This window comes from Amphibalanus amphitrite, unplaced genomic scaffold (genome assembly GCF_019059575.1).
Source record: "Amphibalanus amphitrite isolate SeventyFive unplaced genomic scaffold, NRLGWU_Aamphi_draft 000094F_arrow, whole genome shotgun sequence".
Taxonomy (NCBI): domain Eukaryota; kingdom Metazoa; phylum Arthropoda; class Thecostraca; order Balanomorpha; family Balanidae; genus Amphibalanus; species Amphibalanus amphitrite.
The window spans coordinates 169129-191762 of NW_024881590.1; the positions used below are offsets into that span (position 1 = coordinate 169129).

At 47.9% G+C, this 22634-nt stretch overlaps 2 protein-coding genes across 2 annotated transcripts; one reads left to right on the top strand and one right to left on the bottom strand.

Annotated features, from left to right (window-relative positions):
* The first annotated feature begins 71 nt into the window (after window positions 1–71).
* On the top strand, window positions 72–15918 carry LOC122380258. Its single transcript, XM_043363274.1, has 6 exons — window positions 72–189; window positions 11023–11300; window positions 12171–12245; window positions 12895–13031; window positions 13336–13470; window positions 13749–15918. Exons 2-6 carry the CDS (start codon window positions 11088–11090, stop codon window positions 13864–13866), a joined length of 678 nt encoding a protein of 225 aa, XP_043219209.1. The 5' UTR covers window positions 72–189; window positions 11023–11087; the 3' UTR covers window positions 13867–15918.
* A 1164-nt stretch (window positions 15919–17082) lies between these two features.
* LOC122380260 (neuroglobin-like) lies at window positions 17083–21607 on the bottom strand. The gene is made up of 3 exons (XM_043363275.1): window positions 21414–21607; window positions 18094–18325; window positions 17083–17888 (listed from the first exon to the last, which is right to left on the bottom strand). The coding sequence occupies exons 1-3, from the start codon at window positions 21599–21601 to the stop codon at window positions 17712–17714; spliced, it is 597 nt and encodes a 198-aa protein (XP_043219210.1). The 5' UTR covers window positions 21602–21607; the 3' UTR covers window positions 17083–17711.
* Between the last annotated feature and the right edge of the window lie 1027 nt (window positions 21608–22634).

The following is a 22634-nucleotide window of genomic DNA, read 5'->3' on the forward strand; positions in this document are numbered from 1 at the left end:
AGATGCTATGCATTAACATCAAGCATACAAGATTAAAAAATAGTGTTAAAATACAAAATAGTACTCGTGAGCACAAACCAGTATTAACTTATGCTATTTGTGCTTAAATTTGAACAAAACTCTACCTAAAACTGTAAGGAGAATAAACTAAACGAAGCAATACAACAGCCAGGAGAGTGGACCAGACCGGTAAGTGCAACCGCACGACATCTGGGGCCGATTCGAGATGGCGCACTAGGAAGCTAGTAAGACTAGGCGGCCAAGTGACACTTGAATGTAGTGACACTAAGCGGTATTTTACACCAATCGGCTAGTGGCTCAGCGCGAACCGAAATCGCATAGTGACGCTTGAAATCAAGTGTCACTAGGGCCTTAGTGCGCCAACGCGAATCGGTCCCTGGCATCCGCCACTATTGTACCGCAGACGTTCACGTATGTAGGCTTATTTGCATACGCTGCCGGATGCGGGCTGGTTGGCGGTTGGGAGGCCACCATGGTCGGTGTAACACGAGCCTGCAACCGGTCCTGCTGAAGGGTGTGGCAAGGGAACTGAGCAGAGAGATTAGAGTCCATAGGCGTAGGAACGTTTTCGAAAGTGGGGGGGGGGGGCAGGGTCCCAGAGGTCCAAAACCTAACCTACCCCCAAAATCCGATTTCTCCTCGGATTTCGGCCACTTTGTTTTCGCAAACATGCTCAGAGGTAAAAAAAAAAAAATCGAGACAAAAAGAAAAGAAAAAAAATTGGTTGAAATTTCAGGGAGTCTCCCGTCCATAAACTCAAACTGATGGACGCGTTCCCCTGTCCTCCGCAGCCGTTGGCACCCATGCAAATTCCAGAGGCATCCAGCAACTTTTTCATTACGAGCAAGCGTGAAACGTGCAAAGCGAGTCTTTTCAATATACCTATAAAAATCAGCATGAACGGCCCAGCTAGGCTCAGCCAAGCCTATAACGTTTTTAAGAGGTTTTATATCAGCGACCACTGCAACTGGGCTGATTGACTATCACTTATCAGAGGCCGGTGTGGGACTTTTAGACGGTCTGGGCCTTCAAAGGCCAGTTTAACCCTCCACGGCCCGGTCCTATAGGTTTTCTACATACGCGCTGGCCGAGGGGGCGGGGGGCGGGTACGACCCCCCTCGCCGTTTCGCCCCAGGTGGAGCTAGCGCGTCGCGGTAAAACGAGCGTGTGCGCCGTTACGAGACGCAGAGATCGATACCCGATTTTATGGTCCTAGGTCAACCGGTGACCTCTGACACCGTTCCGTGCTTCTATCCTCAGGATACTGAAATCCTTCTCCACACCGCAACCCCCTCCGGGCTGGACAGGCAACTTTATCTCATGCGGGCTGCTCCCTTGGAGCGGCACCGCTGCTCCCGAGGGAGCGCACCCCGTAGCCGGGTGCAGTGAGTGCCTTGGGGCTGGGTAGCCTGTCCTCTGGACGGGCTCAGCCCCGGCGACTCACTAGGGTGCCTGCCCAGACCAATGTCTCCCCCTATATCCTATCATCCTTCCGGCTCTGAAATGGTCTCATTGGACCGAAAGGGCCTAACCCAACAAAACAAACAAAAACCGGTGACCTCTGAGGTCAGGTCAAGTGCCTCAAGGCACGGTTCCGTTTTTGGTGAATAACTTCGCAAAAAATGGCCGCAGAGCCGCGATTTTGCCAGCATCGTGTTCGCCTCTCTCAGGCGCGTCGAATGATATACTTTTTGTTTGGGTGAGGTAAACTTAGGGTGTTGACCTCGGGTCACGGTCAGGTCGGCGTCCCCAGGTCACGAAATTGGTCGAAGGAGATCATGTCGCATATCATTCGATTCGGCAGGTCTTCTTGAGTCCATAGGTGGCTTTCCCGACTCGCTAGCTCAATTTGATCGGTAGGGGAGAGTGGGGTAATTTGGCCGGTGGTGTAAATTGGCCGCCCCCACCTGTACGATGTCTAATAAAAGTGAGTGAAATAACTCTAGTCTCTATTCATTTGTCATGGGTAGAAATAACTGGAGGACAAATGTCAAAACTTTGCCCCTCGTAGTTTTATTCAAAATTAATAAAACGTTAATTTCATTAGAAAATGTTAACTCTTACTTCTGTTTACGAAGTTGTATAACATGTAGTATTTGGGCTAAAAACGAATTCAGACAATATAGCGCCATTCTTGGGGGTGTTCAGCGGTTCCAAGAGCAATTTCATCTAATTCCGTATAGCCGTGATGACTTTATACACAAAAATTTTCAGAATGGCAATATGGGGTAATTTGGCCGGGACTAGCGGGGCAACTTGGCCGGTGCGCTCATGGTCACTATGCTGGGACGGCCGAGTTTTCATGGTCAATTGTACCATAAATGACATGATTCATGACCAACTTTGACTACTTTGATGCCTTACTTCCGATTGGTCAACTGTAAGAGCATGTGACGTCATCAAAGTTTACCAAACGTTATTTGCTAATAAATCCTTACATAAAAATGGTACAGCCGCACAAATGGTCTCATTCTGTTCAGCTCGCCAAGGCGCATCGAATGATATGCATGATGACCTTGAAATCACGTGACCTTGAGGTCAAGCGACCTGAGGTAACGTGACTTGAGGTCAACCTTTGACCTTGACTTCTCGAGGTCAACACATATATGTTTCGATGCGGAATGACGAGAGAATTACGATGGTACTCGAAGTTTTGGCCTAGCTTGATTACTTCAAAAGTTATTCGTAAAAAACTGTCTACGCATCTAGAGCCGCTAATTTGGCTATTTTGACCCCTGTGACCCCATGAGTCAACCTCCAAAATGTGGTAAATGCGTCAGAGGACACACGTCATTGCTGAATCTGAAGCTGACTCGCAATATAACAGAAAATCCCGACCGCAAACTAACACCGGCCAAATTGCCCCACACCCCCGGCCAAATAACCCTGCTAGTGGGGCAATTTGGCCGTCTTGCAGACCTTTGTAATACGTCACAATTTCAATATAAGTAATTACCCTATCATTTCAAGTTCACTGTCCTGTAAAGTAAAATGAATGCGACACCTGCCAGCGTTGAGAAAATGCAGAAATGTGTCGTCAATTTTAAGTTACATCGTTTTCTAAAAAAAAGCGGCCAAATTACCCCACTCTCCCCTACCTAGTTATTGACGAAAAACTAATAAGACCCTTATAACTTCATAAATGACGTCGCGCAAGGTCAACATTGCAAAAGTGACGCATCGAACTTTGCAAGGAGTGCATGAAATCACGATTCGGTGTGCTTGAGATAGTTGGAGATCGATCGTTCCCGGCGCCAGAAAAAGTTTTCAGTTTATCCCCATTGACTTAAACCTAATGGTGAGGTCACGAAAATGACCTGACCTCATATGAACTTTAGGAAAAATCCGAGATATACATTATACAAGTTGAGAGACTCCTATTGGATACTAGGTCCTCCAAGGTTCATTTCCCTGTGAAATCTCCTCTGGCAGTGAGGGCGTTGCGAAGTTGCGACATCTGAAGACCGTGCAGAGGTTCACTTATGACCACATGGGTCAGTGACCTGATCTGACCCGAAAATGCGGTTGGTGTCAAAAGATCCCGTTTGATTCAAAGGTCAGGTATGCCAAGCTTCAGCTCTCTATCGCCGGCGTGTTCGGAGCTATCGCGAAAAAAAAAACTATGGAGGGGCGGCACCCCCCCCCCCCGGCCGGCGAGGGTTAAGGCCCTCAGAGACCAGTACAGGGCCTGCAAAGGGCAGGATGAGACCTTAAGATGCCGACTTGGGCCATCAGAGGCTAATGTGGGTCCTTACAGGCCAGTATGGGCCCTCAGAGGTCAGTGTGGGACCCTAAAATGCCGGCATGGGCCGGTGTTGGACCCCAGAGGCCAGCAGAAGACCCTCAAAAACCAAGATGGGCCTCAGAGGCCAGCATCGGGTCTTCAGAATCCAGTGCAAGGCCCTCAGAGACTAATGCGTGTCCTTACAGGCCAGCATGGGCCCTTAGAGGTCAGTGTGGGGCCGTAACAGACCGGCATGGGCGGGACTTGGAACCTAGAGACCAGCGGAGGGCCCTCATAGGCCAAGGTGGGCCCTCAGAGGCCGATGCGGACCCTTGGAGACCGGCATCGGAACTCCGGAATCCAGTGCGGGGCCCTTAGAGGTCAATGTGGGACCCTAAAATACCGGCATGGGCCGGTGTTGGAACCCAGAGACCAGCAGAAGGCCCTCAAAAACCAAGATGGGCCTCAGAGGCCGGCATCAGGTCTTCAGAATCCCGTGCAAGGCCTCATAGGCTAATGTGGGTCCTTACAGGTCAGCATGGGCCCTTAGAGGTCAGTGTGGGGCCCTAAAAGACCGGCATGGGCCGGCGTTGGACCCCTCAGGCCAAGGTGGACCCTCAGAGGCCGATGCGGACCCTTAGAGGCCGGCATCGGGTCTTCAGAATTCAGTGCGGGGCCCTCAAAGGCACCTAAAGGCTAGTCTTGGGACCCCAGAGACAGAAATGAGGCCACCAGAGGCCGGTGTGAGGCCCTCAGACGCCGGCTGGGCCCTTGAGGCCGGTTTAGGGGCCCTCAAATGAGGTCAATGTGGGTTCTCAGCGGTCAATGTGGTCGCTTGACCGCCACTGAAGGGCCCTCCGAGATCAGTGTAGGACCCTCAAAGACTGGTTTGGGAGCTGTTTATAGCTAGCGTGGGATTCTTGAGTCTCGTGACAATCGAATAAGGGCCAGAGCCCCATACGCCCATACGCCCCCAATACGCCCATGGGGGCCCATTGGTTGTTTGGGGGGGCCAAATGATATGATGGCCCCCTGATTAGCCTTTGGAGGGGGGAAGGGCATGGCCCTGATCCCCTCTGCGACCGCCACTGCACTGAAAGTGGAAGGGGGAGGGGCAGAAACAGACATTGCTGGCCCCCAGCCTGTTTGAACCGAGGCTGAGGCACGGTCACCCTGGCCCCCAGCTAGAACGCCTTTGACGAACTATGCCGACCCCAAGCAGATAAGGTCAAGCGTTGGTCGTTTGTATACGCATTCTCCTGCACCGTGCTAGTATTGTCTTAGTATTGCCTATACCTTTTTAGTGCTGGCTGTCCCGCGCCTCGTATTCAACAAAATGCTGTCACCAGGACTCACAGTCTTGTCTCTGATATGGTTTCCTTCATTGAGTGAAGGAAATTGCGGTCAATAACGCTGTAGAAACTAAAAGGAATCCTCATTAAAGGGCAAGCTGAATAGTTGTCAAGTTACCGGGTGGTAGGTTAGGTACAGACAGACACTTAAGTCAGCAAAAAGTGGGGGGGGGGCAGTTAACATTGCTGGCCCCCCCACCTCCGAAAGTGGGGGGGGGGCATGGCCCCCCCGGCCCCCCCCCCCCTGTTCCTACGCCTATGGATTAGACGTTTTGAAGCCTGAAACTGGCCGAAAAGAGGCTAGTCTTGCTGACGAAAAATCGCCAGTTGAGGTAATCTTAGCCTCCTAGAAATCAACTCAAGCCCCGAGGGGTTGATCCGCCCCTCCCCCCCCCGACGTTTTTCGTGAATAGCGGAAACACTGCCCCCGGCGCGAAAAAGGACATAACTGTTTCCTCATCAATTTTATGCGTTGTGTGTAAGTTATGGGCTATGGCCTGCTATCTTCCAAGGTCGGGCCACCAGTGACCAGGTCACTTTAAATGGCCCGACCTCAAATTACTTCTTTGCAAGTTTGCAACCGTGTCAGAGCCACAACTTAGTAGATGACAGAGCCCATTGAAAGTTACAGGATGTAATGATGCCATAAGTAAATACTTGCAACCTGTATACCTACCTATATCACGATTTTTTCTATCAGGCCACCTTATAAGTTTATGCCAATTTCTTAACCTCTCCAGCCTGGAGGTGACACGCGACTCTGGTCAAGGTGCATCTGCTACTGTCAATCAGATTTTAGGGTCCTAGGTCATCGGGTGACCTTCCAGGTCAGGTCAATGACCCGAAAATCGGGAAAATCGGGACCTGTTAGAAAGTTATAAAGTGTGGCTGCTGTGGGGTTTTCCGAGGTGCCGATCACGAATATCGTGTAGGTTTTGATCAGAGATGATGTCTTTAGGTAAGCATTTAGACCAGATCGGGTCAGGTCAGGTCAGGTCAACCGGTAGGGGTCGTGACGGGTATTCGTAATACGTGTCAACCGCCTCTGACAGCTTCGTAACATGTTACGAAGGCACCAAAACTACTTCGTAATTGTTCAAAAGGTTGCTAAATTCTAAATCAGCTCCAAAAACTAGCCTAGAAACATGTAAAACTCGAAGAAGTGAACCGAGGCCACCAAAGGTCAATGACCTGACCTGACCCTCAGGTGACCTTGACATCCACCCTAATGTATGGGAGCAACATCAACTCACATGTTTGAACGTTTGAAACCACGAAAAGCTTGCAAACGCGCGGTTAATGCGAGCCGACATACGCCGAATCGCGATTCCAGCCAAACATGGTCTCGGAAAGTAGGTCACAGGTCAAAGGTCATTTGGGTCAGGGTCATGAAATTTTCAGGGTAGGTGTAAAATTGATTAATGCGAGGTACTAAAGTTCCGTCGCGATCGGCTGCTTTTTACGCGAGTTATTCGCGAAAAACCTAAGGGGGGTTGCATCAACCCCCCCCTTGTGCCGGCGAGGGTTAATAGAATCATCCAGTGTCTGGGACAATTTTCCATTAGTGTTGGAGGGACACTCGTATTCAAGGCCCATAAAACTCGTGTAGGAGCAAAATTAACGGAAAATCAGGCCAGCCAGCCTTTTCATGCAGGACGGTGCTCCTGCTCATCGGTCTGCCAGAACTTAAAGGTGGCGCCAAGAGCACCTATCCGATATCTTGGCGAACGACACATGGCTATGGAACATCTCTAACCTAAATCTAATCACATTACCTCAAAGAGTAGTGCATCAGGAGCTTGACGAGACTGAACCACCCAGCGACCCGGGACAGCTCGAAAAGGCGCTTAGGTGGACCTGGGCAAATATCAGCCCTTAGCATCTCCATAACTTTGTGCCTAGCATACCTGCTGGTGTCTCACGCTGTACCCAGCTTCATGGATTGACCGTTGCAATGAATCTATTGCATTATCTTTACTGAAAGGAGGACGATTTGTAAGGTATCAAAACTATTGACTGACGCACCCTATAGTATCTGAATTGAATGGCATACTGCATGACAGATACCGATCGGTTTCCTGACCTGACCAGTGCCTATAACATGTTGCAGGCACTCTCGCTAGTTTTCACGGATAGATCGGACATTGTGGGAGACCAATACGGGCCGCGGCTTCGCGATACTGAGTCAATGTCCACAGATTTATCCCCATTTAGCCTAAAAGTCCTCTTTGGTACAGAAAAGGGGCTCCAACTGGGCAGTCGCGTTGCTTGTAAGCATTGTCAGCGGGGCATAGCTGCTCTCTCAGGTGATATATCCCAATCAGAGAAGCAGAGAGGTACTGCAGAGAGGTATATTCCAATCAGAGAAGTGCAGCCTTCGATGAATGGGGCTGATCCGTCTGCGTGTGCCTCAGCACCGACCATCCCCCCCCCCATCGACTCTTTCGGTCACTCCATCTCGTTTATGGTAATGCCTTTTCGAATTACGTAAAAGATAAAGGAGCAAGTAAAGACCTTAGATGGCAAAATGAATAATAGAAATGCATGCATACCAGATAATATCTGTCTGTATTTTGCATGTGATCTCCTTCCCACGAAAGGAAGATATGAAAATGGCGGACGGAGATCTCGGAGGCGAGCTCATAAGGTCACCACGATCGTCCAAAGTTCACAGTCCATTCCCACTTCCGTCTTCTGGTCTAGGGGGCTCATCCGTAGTCAGACGAGTCACCACACCCATAGTGGCAGTCGGCCACCGATCTGACCTTTCCGGGAACCCATCGTTCGCGTTCATTCACTGCATTTGGAGTTGTCATTCGGTGTGACGGAGCTGGGCGGCCGGCGGCGGTGGGCGGTCGCCGAGCTGTCGGCAGACGGTGGACGGTGTCGCGGTCGGGCACCTTCTGGCCGCTGCAGTGTCGAGGAGCAGCGGCTGCGCAGGCGGACTGCCGACGGTATGACCAGGTGAGCCGGTGACCGGACCGTGCGCCGCCGGTGGGTGGTCGCCGACGCCGACTGACTATAAAGACGGCCGACTCCGGCCGTCGGACACCCTGTCTCGGCGGCGCGACAGTTGCACACACGTACTCCCGGCTCTGTGATGGCTGCCCGGAGCTGCTCGAGCGCCACTGCCGTCGCCGCGCTGGCACTCTGCCTCCCAGGTATGGTCCGCCGCCGACGCTCTGCTGCCGGCGCTCTCCTTTCGACCCATGAGCCAGCATATGAGCCCTTCTCTGAGGAGATTTAGGTAGCCCGTGGTTAGTGAACTGTTGCCAGTGCCGTGAAGGGACGATAATGATAGAAGGTGGTCATTTTGCCCTATTGGTTCTGGGTTCAGTAATTTATATGAATGGTAAGTGTGAAAAGAAGCACTGAGTTGGACATTTAAATGAACAGATAAATTTGTGACGCAGATCACTCCAGATACATAAAGAATAGAACAACTGATTATATTTGTCGTGGCTACAGAAGCTAAATATGCTTTGCGACATAGGCGATTGAACGGGGGGGGGGGCACCGGGGAACCGTGCCCCCCTTGATTTTGACATTTTAACATTGGCCCTATGGGCGTTGCATGGAAAGAATGGGACCAAAAGTCGGCAGTGCCCCCCCCTCCCCCTTAATTGAAGGTGTTCCGCCGCTACTGCTTTGCGATAGGAGTAACGGTAAGCTTTTTCCATTTGTGTCTTGTACTTTTATATCTTAGGCCAAATCCCGGACATCTAAAGCTGACTCCTCGCCAGAAACATGCCAATATCTCTTAAAGCTGTCGTAGGCTTCTCAAATCATATTACCGGCAGCTTTCCAGAAAGCAGGAGTTATTGGTTTCTATACATAGCATTATTTCCTAAGCCCAACTATATCAGTTCAGTGTCCCAACATAACAAAATCTTCACATGGCTCTAAGGCTATAAATATAAAGTTCGTTGGTCGTCACATTACAGGTTAACATGAAAACGGTGTTAGAGGACACGACAAAGAAATTGAGATGCTATGCGATATTATATTTCTTATCATAGTTACTTCACCTGTGATATTAAGAAACTTGGAGTATCGAATACTTATCAAAGCTAGATATGTAAATTTTTCTAAAAGAAAACACTTTGATTGACTCCTTTGAAAAATATTTACAAGTGTTTCAAAAGCCCTTGTCAGGCTTGATCAATGCCTCCGAAAAAAAACAGCCAAAAGAAGTTGAGCCCTGGACACGATAGGATGCGCCAAGGCTGTTTGTCGCGTCCCGGCCGTCGCCAAACTGTACCGACTGCCGGTAGACTGTGCCGCCCGGCAGTAGTGCAATGCGGCACAGTCTACCCTACACCACAGCGACAGACTTATGCCGGGCTTGCACTGTCGTTGATATTAGCGTTGTTTTGAAGTCTTCGTACACAATGCACACGTTTAGTTTCACAATTTCTGCAAGCTATGGATTACATTGTGCAGAACTGATCACTAACAATATTTTTTAATGCCCCCTAGGAACAAGGGCTCCGAATCTTTGTACCTACATACACGTATGTTCTGTTTTCGGTGTTAGAAAGAATATTCGGTTTATCTACCTGCAGCCTGTTCTATTCTATCTGTAAGAATTTTGCCTGCAGCAGAGCCGAGTATTGGAGGGCACAAAAGATAGTATGTCCCCCAACATTTTGGTTGGGGGGGGGACATCCTCCCTACCCCGGTGGGTGGCGGAACCCTTGCCTAGGAACGAGTGAAGCCCAAAACTTATAGCTCACAAAACGTTCATAACGTTTTGTTATGAACGTTTACATAGCTCACAAAACGTTCATAGCAATATATCTAAGAACTGCGTACAATAACGTGACTTTGGAGGGCGATGTTTGGGCAATAATGACACTTTATTCGCCCCTCGTCAATGACCATGTGTACATTTTTACTACCTGTACATGTTACTTGAAATTCTCCAAATAGCCTAAAAATGTGGACATTTTTACATATACAATATACATGTTACTTCAAAATCCCCAATGACCATAGGCAGCCGACCGCTTTGGCTTTACATTCAAAATCGTATGTGATGTGACAAAATAAAATAACGTTTGCATGACTTAACACTTGTATGGGATTGCAAAGAAATGTTGCTGATGACATAGGGGGCGGAACGGGGAGGGCACTGAGGCACCGTGCCCCCCTTTGATTTTGGCATTTTAGCATTAGCCCTATGGGCGTTGCATGGAAAGAATGGGACCAAAAGTCGGCAGTGATTGATTGAAGGTGTTCCGCCGCTAATCTGGCTGACGAATAGTATTCCACTCCCATCTATGCAGGTCGTTGCAAGTGTCCTTAGCCTCTTTAACATGGGCTGCCGGCATAAGTTTGTCGCTGCGGTGTAGGGTAGACTGTGCCGCATTGCACTACTGCCGGGCGGCACAGTCTGCCGGCAGGCAGTACAGTTTGGCGACAGCCCTTTCCTCCGGGATGCGAAAAACAGCCTTGGCGCATCCGATTGGGTCCAGTGACCAGTGGTACAATTTAATAGCTGTAACTGAATTAAGTAATTGAATTAATTAACGGTAAAGTTATGACAGCAGTCGAAAATATGAGGGTGGCACTCTCAAGTTCTTCAACGGGAAATATTTTCTATTGGTAACAGCGACGACACGTTGGTCACATTCACAACATTAAAAGATGTTTAGAGCGCTGTAGCGGATTCAGTTCTATATCGTGCAATCGTCCACTGACACATGACTTATGAACCACGATAAGAAGCTCCCTCGCTATACTTATTACCGATTCAACAGCATCCTTTCTCACGGGATCTGCTGACACCTCCCTTCCTAGCAGCGGATCTGACACATCCCTCACGACAGCGGTGTTGTACGCGTCGCTACATTCTTACACCTCCCTCCCTTCTGACAGCGGCACTCTGCGCTGTGTCACTGACACCTCCCCCCCTTCTTGCAGCAGTGTTATGCGCGGCACTGCCGGCCAGCCGCCGCGAGCTGCTGCTGCCCCCTCCACCAGTCGAGATGGCCGGCGAGGAGCTGGTGCTGGTCAGCGAGCTGGCCTTCCTGTCGCGGCTGCTGAACCCGTGCCAGGTGTCGCTGACGGGCGCGCTGCTGCCGCGCGTCCGGTCTCCTCCGTCCCGTCAGCACCTGCCCGCTGAGCAGCAGCGAGCCGAGGAGCTGGCCATCGAGCTGCACCGCGCCAGCACCCTGGCCAGCCAGCTGCGAGAGTTTGCGGTACGTACACCCTGGCCAGCCAGCTGCGAGAGTTTGCGGTACGTACATACACCCTGGCCAGCCAGCTGCGAGAGTTTGCGGTACGCCAACCACACTTTACGACGTTCTAACAGGTCCCGATTTTCCCGATGTTTGGGTCATTGACCTGACCTGAAAGGTCAACCAATGACCTAGGACCTTAAAATTGGGTATCATTGGCTTCCTCTCGTCACGAGCAACACGCTCGTTTTTTTCCGCGAAGCTCTAGCTTGATCAGGGGCCAAACTCAAGGGGGGGTCGTACCCCCCCCCCCCTTGTGCCGTCGAAGGACGCTAAATGGTGTATTGCCGGCGAGGGTTAACGCATTTGATTTGCTCTGATAAGAGCTACTCACGTCAGATTATGGTGACCGCTCGGCCCAAAGCGATTGGGTTTTGAGAAGTCGAAGTCTGTCCTGATAATTGGTAAGAGGGATCGGAAAAGTCGAATTATAAACAATGTACGTTCATAGGGAGCAAAACATGGCATTCTTTTCTGGGCCTGGATCTGCTTAGTACAAGAGTGGCCATTCAGCGCCATTGAGCACCCGCGAAAGTCTTTCGTCTAAGGCATTCCGGTACTCAGCAGCCTGGACAAAAAGAAACGTGTACGGAAGGTGTTATGTAATAATCATTTTATTTTTTTCAATTTAAACTTGTTAAATGTAACATATACTGTTTGTTCACTTGAATGTTTTCTTACATACCCGCGGTGTATTGCCGTTTCTTTTAATGCATATATATGAGCATTTACTTTTCATAAGTATCAGCCGGTTGTTTTATGTCCATGGATGACCGAGCACCATCATCAGCATTTAGCCATTCACAGTTGCCCTGTATGTGTGTTTTGCAGGCCGTACCCGACTGCAGCGGTCTACCGCAGCTGGGCAGCCAGCGCGTGCCGCCGCTCTCCCTGTCGGGCCTCCCGGTGAGTGCAACGACACATGAGAGGCTAGCACCACGCGGTCGGCGTCCAGGCCAATGGTGCTATTACATAGATTTAGATACATAGCTCCTTTACAAGATTACTTTACTTTGCACTCGGGCGGTCGCCGGTCCCACACACCCACACTGCATGATGGGATACAGACAGGGCAGGTCGGCATTCATATCCCCCACCCCATCTCTTCCGACTTGGGGAGAAGGCGGGGGCGGCGCCTCATGAGCCATGCCGCTGTCGGGAGTCCGGGTTATGCAAGGGTGAGCTCTCAGTATCGATGACCACCCGGTCAGCCGAGGGCAGACTGAGGCCGTGACTAGACTTGAGCCGGCCACACCCACGGTCATACATTGGACTCGGATATTAGATGGACACGCCGCACTCAATGCAGCGTGTCCCGACACATTTGCAAGCGCCGCCTTATACAGCAGAGAACAGCGACAGGTGCTTATTACGCTGGGTGGAGTTCGAAATGTAGCTTTTACATTTAATTTATAGACGAATTACTCAATACTCATTGCTGGAGAAGCGCTGTACGTACCTGCATAGGCATGCTGAGTAAAACTACTCTATTGCCCTCCAATGGGTGGTTTCATTTTCTGCTGATCTGACCGGGCTCGCCCCCCATTCTGTACAGCGTCAGCACGCGCTGCTGGAGCTGTACCGGAGCTCTCTGTACGAGGCCATCCACCTGCACCTGATGGTGGACGAGATCAACAAGTCACACCAGACCTGCGGCAATCAGACACTGCGGCTCGTCGACCAGATGTTCATGTGAGTGAGCCAGACGGGGTGGGTCGGTGGACGGGAACCAGGCGCATTTCCTGCTGCGTTATCATTCTTTTTTTGTGCTTCGATAAATTATTTGGTCGTTTACTTTAGTTATTTTATTGTATCGTTCATTGACGGGAATGCACATTCCTTCGACTAAGCTTGTATAGAGGGCTGAAGTGGAACAAAATATCATTTCACTTCCTCAACGTGCTCACGGCTGTGCCACTTGTGCATGAAGCGCCGTTGTGCAGTGAGCCGCACAGTCTGCTGTGGACCTCTAACAGCGACTGTTTCTGCGCCTCAGGCTGAGCGCCAGCCTGCAGAACATCATGTGCGTCATCACTGAGACGCTGCCGGAGCAGCTGCTGGAGCCGGTGGTGGCCGAGGTGGCCGACGTCACGCTGCGCCGCTACCACATCTGCTCCAGGAGGTTGATGAGGTGGGCGGCTACTCTGAGATCCACTTATGTATACTTTTATTGCTCTAGAAACATGCACACTATGATAAAATTCAAAATGTTTTAGGTCGCTGCAATAAATTACAATTTTTTTTTGCATGCATCGTAATTTGTTTTAAATTAATGTTTCAGCAACTTAAATATTTGAGCGTTTAACAACGACCTTTCGAACAGTGAAGGGTATGTCGACATTCAATACCACTGATGCCCTCCTAACCCTGTCGCTGCTGAACATTGACGTTGCGTTTTCGATTCTGCAGGAATTGCCTAGTACTGGAGAGCACCAGTCGCATGCTGGCGGTGGCACTCGAGTACGTGCACGAGGCCGAGCTCTCCGAAAACGGCTTCCTGCCTCTGAGGGTGGCGCGCTCGATCTGATATTCAGACAGACAGACAGAAAGCAACTCCTCGGACCCCGGCAGACGCCCCACCCGTCCCGGCTCGCCGCCACGACGGGCGCGGTGAGGCACCTTCAGTTACCATTCGTGTACCGTGTCGGCTACACGAGGCCAGCTGAGCTGTACTCGGCTGGACCCGACCGACACATCGCGTGCCCCCCTTACACGTGTTTCGAGGATTTCTCTGGCACGGCGTTATATGAAGGTCTCGCCAGAAGTTGACGAATGATCTCGATATATTAGTCACAAAATTGGATGGTTATATCTTATACCAAAGAGAGGGTACTTTACCATTGGGGTCGCGCTGTTAGGATATGACGCGGTGAGGCACCGCGGCTTACAATGCACTGTATCTGGCTGACGTTTAAAAAAGCCTCCTTGACACGGTTAGGCAAACACATGCTGAGCTGTTTAATGGTAGCTTGAGGAAAATAGTTTCTGAAGCGTTGTGAAAGCGCTAAACCGCGTTACCATGGTTCCGTGCGCCATGTTATTCACGAAAGAACTGAACACTAAACAAATTTGCGGTGCACCTTGACCTTAGCAATTCAATTAATCCATCACATGGAATGCTTAGTAAACTCTGAATCAACTAGCGTGCGTTTGCATGAACAGTATAAAAGTAACACATCGAGTTATTGATAAATGGTTCGTTTTAAATGCAAATTGTTAGATGAAAAAAATCACTTGACTCTTGACAAGTAGCAGTCACTTATGTGAAAGCATGTGACCCCTTTCTTATACCTATCTTTTTTCCGCTGGTTAAACTGAAGGTGAGACGTTAGATAGTTAGTCACATTTGACAATCAAACAGTCACACTGAAATGTTCCAAATTCATTATAACCGATTTTCAATAGGTTTGCTCATTGCTCACGTATAATTCACAAAGCTATTCATTTGCCCCACCATGAATTCAAGATGTGTCAGAGTGTTGTACACACAACCATGATATTTCGAGGCTGGTCCTGTCTCCCATATTGCAACCATGAACAACGCCTTAGCACCAAATTTCACCTTTCACCCGTCAAATTGAAATATAGTGCGGGCTGGTTGTCAATTAACTTATTCAGGGTGGTTTCCAAATGGATAAAACGGCTTATCAAAACTCATACCGTGTAACCGTTGCAACGATGAAACCATCATGTAACACAATGCCCGCTGTGGCTAGGTTTCGTAGACCTACGATATAGTGTGGGGCGAGTGAGAGATTATGCTCAACTCTTGCACCTGTAAGGACTGACACATCATTTAGGAGATTACGATTCTAGTCATATTTGATAGAGTAGTCATCCGATTTAGCATTTTAGTCAGTGTGCCATGGAGTTGACGGTTGTGCTGCAGTTGATGCCGATGGTTGCCCTTATGTAACACATGTCACGCGATTGAAGGTTTACCAAAACAAAAGAGATGTCATGTGTAGCAAATATACGTAATGTTAAAAGCATGATGTCCTTGTTTATAGAAAGTAACGATGTTTTGAGCATTGTACATTTTGTTACGTTAGGGACATCTTAGTACATAAGCTGCATACATGAATATGATATTGTACCTAGCTAAATCACCGACAATATTATCATACAGAGCTTTGCCCCATCTTAGCCGTCACTTTCGAAAGGCTATCACGTTTCAAAATCATGCAGTTTTCATCTTTGTCAAATACTGTGATGCCGTCTATACGGAGGCATTGCCTGCGGCATCGTAAATGGTTCAGTGTAGAAGCAGCGTCGATATGACTGATATAACGGGGCCTCACGTGTCGTGGACTCGGTGACAAGTGTGATCGGCATGATGAAGGAATCGCCGAAATGTGTTCAGCCGAAATCATCGTATTATTTTGCGTGTATCTATCACCCTTTTTACTGTCTTTTTCCTCAAATGAAAGACCGAACAAAGTATGTTGATTGATCTCAAACGCTCAGCGTTACACCGTTTACGTAAATATATTTTCGATGTTCGTGGGCATATCTTACCGCCATGTTCGCGTGTATTGTACTCAACTGATTATACCAATAAATATACGATATTGGCTGCATTTTCTTTTGTTGCATTGGCTGGTTGAAGAAAACAGCTTGAGCTACCTTCCTATGATAGCTCGTCTATATAAAAATGAATGATAGCCTCCATGATCATGAAGCTCTTCATAGAACTGCCCGGAACCACGGAATATATAGTCTACGACATGTCGTATATAGTCTACATGATATGGCGTAGACTATATATTCCGTGCCGGAACACAACTAGACAGTCAGGTTACACAGTACACACGTCCCTCGCACGGACCGGGACCGAATTTCGCACGGAGCAGAACATATTGAAAACTGCATAAGCAGAGCAAAGAAGCCAGTGGCGAATATTGTTCGAAAGCTCGCATTTATGGTGATGTTCTCAGTCGAGAATTCAAGAACTATCTAACGGTCATGATTTATTGACAGTATTATAATCTCGTAAAAGATCGTCATTCTAACTTCTGTTTGGTTTAAACAGGAGTCAGTCTTGATAGGAAAGTCTAAATAGAATGTCTCGATTATAGAAATGGCTATTTTTCATATTCATATTTATATGATAGCCTATTCCATTTGGTTGCTTTGAGAACTACGCGTTTTTGCGCCAAAAATCAACTGTACAATTTGCTATAAAACCTATTGAATTGCAACGTAGGTACCGTTTATCTGGTAACACGTAGCTAATGAGAACGATGCATAACGCCAGCTATTATTGTCAGAGCATATAGATGGCCTTGGTCAGAGCATATATGTATAGGTAGTGCCAAACGGTGGCTGACTTATAAAGCCTTTGATCATTGGTCACTGTTGTTCTGTAAGCGCATTATAGCGGCACTGTTGCCTATCGGCCACCAGACATTGTGTCGGGTCTCTGCTGCCACCCCCGCCTGATAACTGTTCATATGTAGAAAACTGTTTGTCACCCCAGTCTAAGGGACAAGTGACCTATTTCTGTCCATCTGAAGGCCGGTAAGAATGGGACCGTGGGCGCAGGCGGCGCGGGCGGTGCGGGTGGTAAGTCACAGCTGACAGCCAATTGACCTGTCAATGAGTCAAAGCCGGTAAATTGGCAAACGTTCCTATTAGCCGACTGGCTGGCGCTGGTATTTACTTATACCAAGGCTGGAACACACCCGCCTCCCCCTTTCGGTCCAGCCCCAAATAGCAGACGGAGGTCATCATTAAAAGCCGTTTCTGGGTACCGGTGGATTACGATGTGCTCGTGCAAACTGCAATATATTGTGCATGCTAATGAAGGTCAGTTTTAAATATGTTTTACGCTAATATACTTATTCTATTATTGTGTGTAGTTAGTCAGAATCATTACAACGGCAGCGACAATCACAATTGCTGGACTGGCTGGACATTTACACTACCACCCTACAACTATTTACATTGTACATTGTACAATGTAAAAGTACAATGTATGTACGTAGCTAGGCAGTTGACTGCTAATATACAATACACGATACATTCACCGTAAACATGCTACTATCACGAAGCTAAACCATGCAATAAAATTCGGTTTAGTGTGCATGTAAAGCCATCCACCAATGCGAGTTCAATGGCCTTCTGTATACGCATTCAATGGTGGGTGTCCTCGCACGGGTTGATGTTTCAATTTTAAGTCGGTATTACCATGGTACGGGTTCAAATACCGTCCTCGGTACTGATTAACCAGTCTGTGCCTTTTATACGGGTACAATAATCAGTACCCTGGTACACTGCTCACTGCTCATTGGTCGGTGTCCTGGTAGGGAGGCCCGTCCCGGGCCTTTTATACTGATACAATGATCGGTACCCTGGTACACTGCTCATTACTCAGTGATCAGTGTCCTGGTAAGGGGGCCCGCCCCGAGCCTTGGCCGCTCGGTCGAAGCCCTCGATCACGGTGCTGATGATAAAGTCGATGGTCAGTCGGTAGATATTGTCCATGTTGCTCGTGTATGCGTCCCCCAGCGTGGCCTTCACCGCCTCCAGAAACGGATTCTTGATTTTCTGGAACATAAAAAAGACACTGTGAACTCAAAACATCAAACAAATAGAGCAAATAGAGCAAACAAATACCAGATATGGGCCCTTTTAAATCGTCGCTTAATGTCTTATGCTGATAGAAGGTATTCGTTGGCTCCAATTTCGACTCTGCATCGCTGAATAATATAACCGGCCTCAATGATAACAGCATTTTTCCTGTCTCACTCACCCAGAAGAACTCCTTTTTGAAGCCGGGCACCCGGGTGTGCGCGCCGCCGATCTGGTGCAGCAGCGAGAAAAAGTAATCCATGTCCTCCAGCGCCTTGATGCCCTCGTCCAGCGAGTTCATCACGATCGAGGCGTGCTCAGCCAGCTCCAGGCTCTCGGCCTGAGCGTCCCGACTGCGCAGCTGGCGGAACTTCTCGAAAAAGTTGATCAGCTCCGCGTGGTCTTCGAAAAGTCTGAGAGAGAGAGAGAGAGAGAGAGAGAGAGAGAGAGAGAGAGAGAGAGAGAGAGAGAGAGAGAGAGAGAGAGAGAGAGAGAGAGAGAGAGAGAGAGAGAGAGAGAGAGAGAGGGAGGGAGAGAGAGAGACAGAGACAGAGAGACAGAGACAGAGAGAGGGAGATCGCTCTCAGTATTTATATTACTTTTTTCTTATAGGTCACTATAAATAATCACTATTCATACTGCGAACAAGTGGCGACCGACTTACCTATATGTAGACCTACCACCCATATATTAATTTCTTATGTTTCGTTTTAGTTTCGGGCTACACTAAGGGGAAAAAATTTCAAAATGCAAATAAATCGTCTTTATTGAGTTCCCTTCTTCACTGGATTGAAATATCAAATTCAATCTCATATTTTAAACCAGTGAACAAGGTAGCCGAAATATTTGTTCCTCGATAATCTTTTTTTTAACCTCAGTGCAGCCCGTAACTAAAACGAAATAATTATTTATGTTATCTAAAGAAGATATAAACATGAAACTTCGTCAATATCAGATTAATTTCGCAACGTTACCTACATGAACATATTATGCTCATTATAAGTTGACATTACAAAATGTCACAAAATACGAGTACCTACATTTAAAGCTGGGGACATCCTCCTTCACCTTTAATATTAATCCACGCGTAAAAAAATGTGTTTTAGAACTATACAGTTGGTACCCATTGATATACATTAAACCGCGAGTAGGTAGAACAAATCTTTTAAACGTCGAGCCGATAGGCGAGACGTTTGAATGATTTTTCTACCTACGAGCGGTTTAATAATCTTATCCCGTACCGCTGATTCCTTTCGGGTAAAAAATACATTTTATTTAATTAACCCTATTAGTGGCAGGGGGGGGGGTTGTTTTCATCCACCCCTCAGGTTTCTCGGGATTATCTCCGAAACTGCTGAAGCTACGATGCTGAAATTTTCTGACTTTTCGTAAAACTAAATTGGGCACATTCCCTGAAAATTTCAAGTTCATAACTTTACCAGGGGCGGCTCCAGAACAGTGGGAATTGGGGGGTCATATTCGTGAAGCGAGTCATTTGGGCGAAGATCACGATGCTGATGTATTATAACTGTATGCACCAGTTTTACGAACAGTGAATGAAAGGTATCATGTGATAACATATACAAATTACAAAGTTATTGTGCATCCTCTTTTGACACGTTTTTGCTATAATAGGCGGATCCAGGCGTCCAAAAAGGGGGGGTTATGTTTTACCTCCCAACATAGGTGCCCTGACACCGCCTATGCATGACCAATACAATTGTAGTCGTTCTCTCATAAGAAAATTGTAACATTACAAGACCATTGCCACCCTTCTTAGAAACAGTACCAACAAAAACCTTATTTACTATACTTTTTGTGTACCCCGAATCTCAATGATTTCTATCCGCCTATGATTTTTGAAAATGCATATTTTTAGGATCCATGTGAATTCCTGGTTCATTCTCTATCGATCGGCAAAAGTTGCGTTAAAGGGACCCTCCCACCTTAACATTAGATTTGAGTTGAGATAGCCAAAATGGGGTCCCTGGCTCACAATTACCGTTTTCGGCACACACAACATCGAGAAATACCTTAACTCAGAAATATTGAATTTCAAAATTGCAGCATTTTGATTCAGAGGGGCTAATGCTTAGGAATACCCCTCTGAATGTGTGACGTCAGCGCAAATATCTAACGATTTTTAAATGTTTGACTAAAACGTTTTGTAGCACGCGGTGGTATATGCTATTTACGCGCAACATCTGCCGCAAACGCCGCACTTCTAAAATAAAGTCGCTAGAAACAGCGGAGATCCCAAAAAAGTAAACAAAAGTAAAAGTCTAATATCTTGAAAACCGGTGAATATTTTTCGGTGAAATTTGGTAGATATTCGTCTTCGCTCTTTCTGAACCGAGCGACATCACTTTCATGCCAATTCATAAACTTTTTTGAAGGTGGGAGGGTCCCTTTAAGATTGGTTCAGAAACCTGACCGTGATTAACAGTCTAAAATGTATCTGCAATTTGCCCGTTTTTACCCCCCTCTACCCCTATTGACATTTTTAATTTTTATTTTTTGGAAATGTAGATCACGTTGAGCGAAATCGAATGCCGTTTGAATTTTGAAAATCGGCCCGTTAGATCTCGAGATATCAGGGGGGGGATCGTAAACAGCCCCCCCCGCCACTAATAGGAGTAGCCAGGAGCCTGCCACTAATAGGGTTAACAATACGACACATTTCAGCAGAGCCAGAGACAAAGAGAAGCCGAGACAGATAAAGTTTTGAAAAACGGTCCAGACAATGTGATCGGTCGGGAACTGACAGGTTCATTGAAGCTCAGGTAGCAAATAGAAATAAAAAAGAAGAAAATGATGTTTCACTGCGTTTCCCTGCGCATACTGGTGAAAATAACGAGACAGTCAAATGGAAGAAATGTCTACTGGACGTTTAACAATTTGTTAATCGTCACTAGACGTTTAACAAATCAGTTAAACATCTGATAATTTTCTCTCTTTGCACGTGAAGCAATTGTAAACACTGTCTTCGGTGCGGGATAATAATATTTTACGGCTTACGCAATGCAGAGGAATGCCGTCTATTAATGCTTAACAGCACACTTAACAACAATACGAGGCCTTTCCCCACCCCAAAAGGTGTGCAAAACATATTTCGGTCAGCCGGAATCTGAAGCACTATGTCTGGACTCTGGAGGTCAGAAGCAACCGTAAGCCAAGAGCTGGATGTTTTGTGTGCTCAGAGGTAATTTCCCTGAACAAAGACAAATGAATGTGCGGTATGTCCACGGTGCTGGTGAATTAAACGCAACCTCCAAACAAACACACTTGGTGTGAAAGTCAGAAATAAAGATAGGCAAAAAGTGATTATCACACCGTAAATGTTGACCTGAAAACGGGAAAGAAAAACTCGAAAATATTCACATAAGTCGGTCTTTCGAATTATCCAACATCCATTTCAATCGGTACCTAAATTCTCGTAAGAAGTTTCCATAAAAATCCCTAATGAGACGCCCAAAATGCCTAGACATTGTATATACTCACTTGACGAACATGTAGATTCCGGTGGGCTCCATGGTCCTGCTGATACCCTTCCACGACTTGACGATGCTGAACTTTTGTCGGATGGTGAGCGGCAGGCGCGGGTCCTTGGGCAGCGGCGGGGGCAGCGAGCGCAGGACACTGCCCCTCTCGGAGGCCAGAGGACCCTTGCGACTGACCCCGCCGCCCATGGCGATACCGGGTCCGGGTCACCTCAGAGGCTGGTCCCAATGGTACCGGGCTGCCAGGAGCCTCCGCTTGGTGCTCAGTCCACAGTCTCAGATGGACGGAGAGAGACGGCAGGTCCGTCCAGCAGCAGCACCTGCCACTTCGAGTCCGGAAATCGTACTGAGGAAGCCTGAGGCCGCAGGAAAAAACGTGCTATTTACCATTTAGGTAAGGTGTTGCTGATACTCAATACTGCCTTTAGGTCAGTGGTGGCGGGGACTGCAATACATAGTTTTTGAGCTGGCCAGTCTGGCCCAGAGGGGTCGACAATTGAAGCATACCTAAATATGATGACCGAGGCCATATAAACGAAGATAAATCCAATTAAAAGGTGTGACATTACGAATAAAACAGCTAAAAAATGTAAAAGAAAGTACTTTAAGTCTCCAGTGCCACAAGACTGACCTAATAATGTGATGTAGATGACTTCCGAAGACCTCCAATGACCTCCGACGCCTCTCTTAGCCCAGATGAACCTCCAATGTTGCAACAGTGGGATATCCTCGCCGTGCGGCCCACCGATGAGCGCACTCTTTTCGCTGGTGACGGGACGGACGGTCTGACTCTCCGCCCCGGCCCGGTTCTAATGAGAACGCCCGGAGACGAGCCGTAGCCCGGGACCGATATTGACGGGAGCGGCGCGCCGGTCGACATCAACGCTGTACTCCGGTCAGAGGAACCGATCCAGGTCATACTGGTCGATTCCAGGCCAACCATCACCGACCACGGTCATCCCTGACCGATTCCATACCGATCGCGGTCATTCTGACCAATATCGGCCACTCAATGTCACACTGACTACTTGGAAACTGACAATGGTTACCCTAAAAAATGTGGTAACATCAAACCAATATTTCAAACACACCGAGAGCATCGTGAGCCTGAGATCTTTATAAATGCCTGTTCCGATAAGCAAAGGGCATCTATAACGGGATGACGTTATACAATACGAATTTCAGGGAAAGGATAAATCATTGCTGAAAAAAATGCGCCGAA

What these genes read in the sequence shown, in the direction of transcription:
- LOC122380258 (XM_043363274.1), top strand. Translation starts at nt 11,088, where the DNA reads ATGGCCGGCGAGGAGCTGGTGCTGGTCAGCGAGCTGGCCTTCCTGTCG. An exon ending in GCCAGCTGCGAGAGTTTGCG is followed by an intron (nt 11,301 to 12,170) that starts GTACGTACACCC and finishes TGTGTTTTGCAG; the next exon opens with GCCGTACCCGACTGCAGCGG. An exon ending in CTCGTCGACCAGATGTTCAT is followed by an intron (nt 13,032 to 13,335) that starts GTGAGTGAGCCA and finishes TCTGCGCCTCAG; the next exon opens with GCTGAGCGCCAGCCTGCAGA.
- LOC122380260 (XM_043363275.1), bottom strand. Translation starts at nt 21,601, where the DNA reads ATGGGCGGCGGGGTCAGTCGCAAGGGTCCTCTGGCCTCCGAGAGGGGC. An exon ending in GGAATCTACATGTTCGTCAA is followed by an intron (nt 18,326 to 21,413) that starts GTGAGTATATAC and finishes TCTCTCTCTCAG; the next exon opens with ACTTTTCGAAGACCACGCGG. An exon ending in TCAAAAAGGAGTTCTTCTGG is followed by an intron (nt 17,889 to 18,093) that starts GTGAGTGAGACA and finishes TTTATGTTCCAG; the next exon opens with AAAATCAAGAATCCGTTTCT.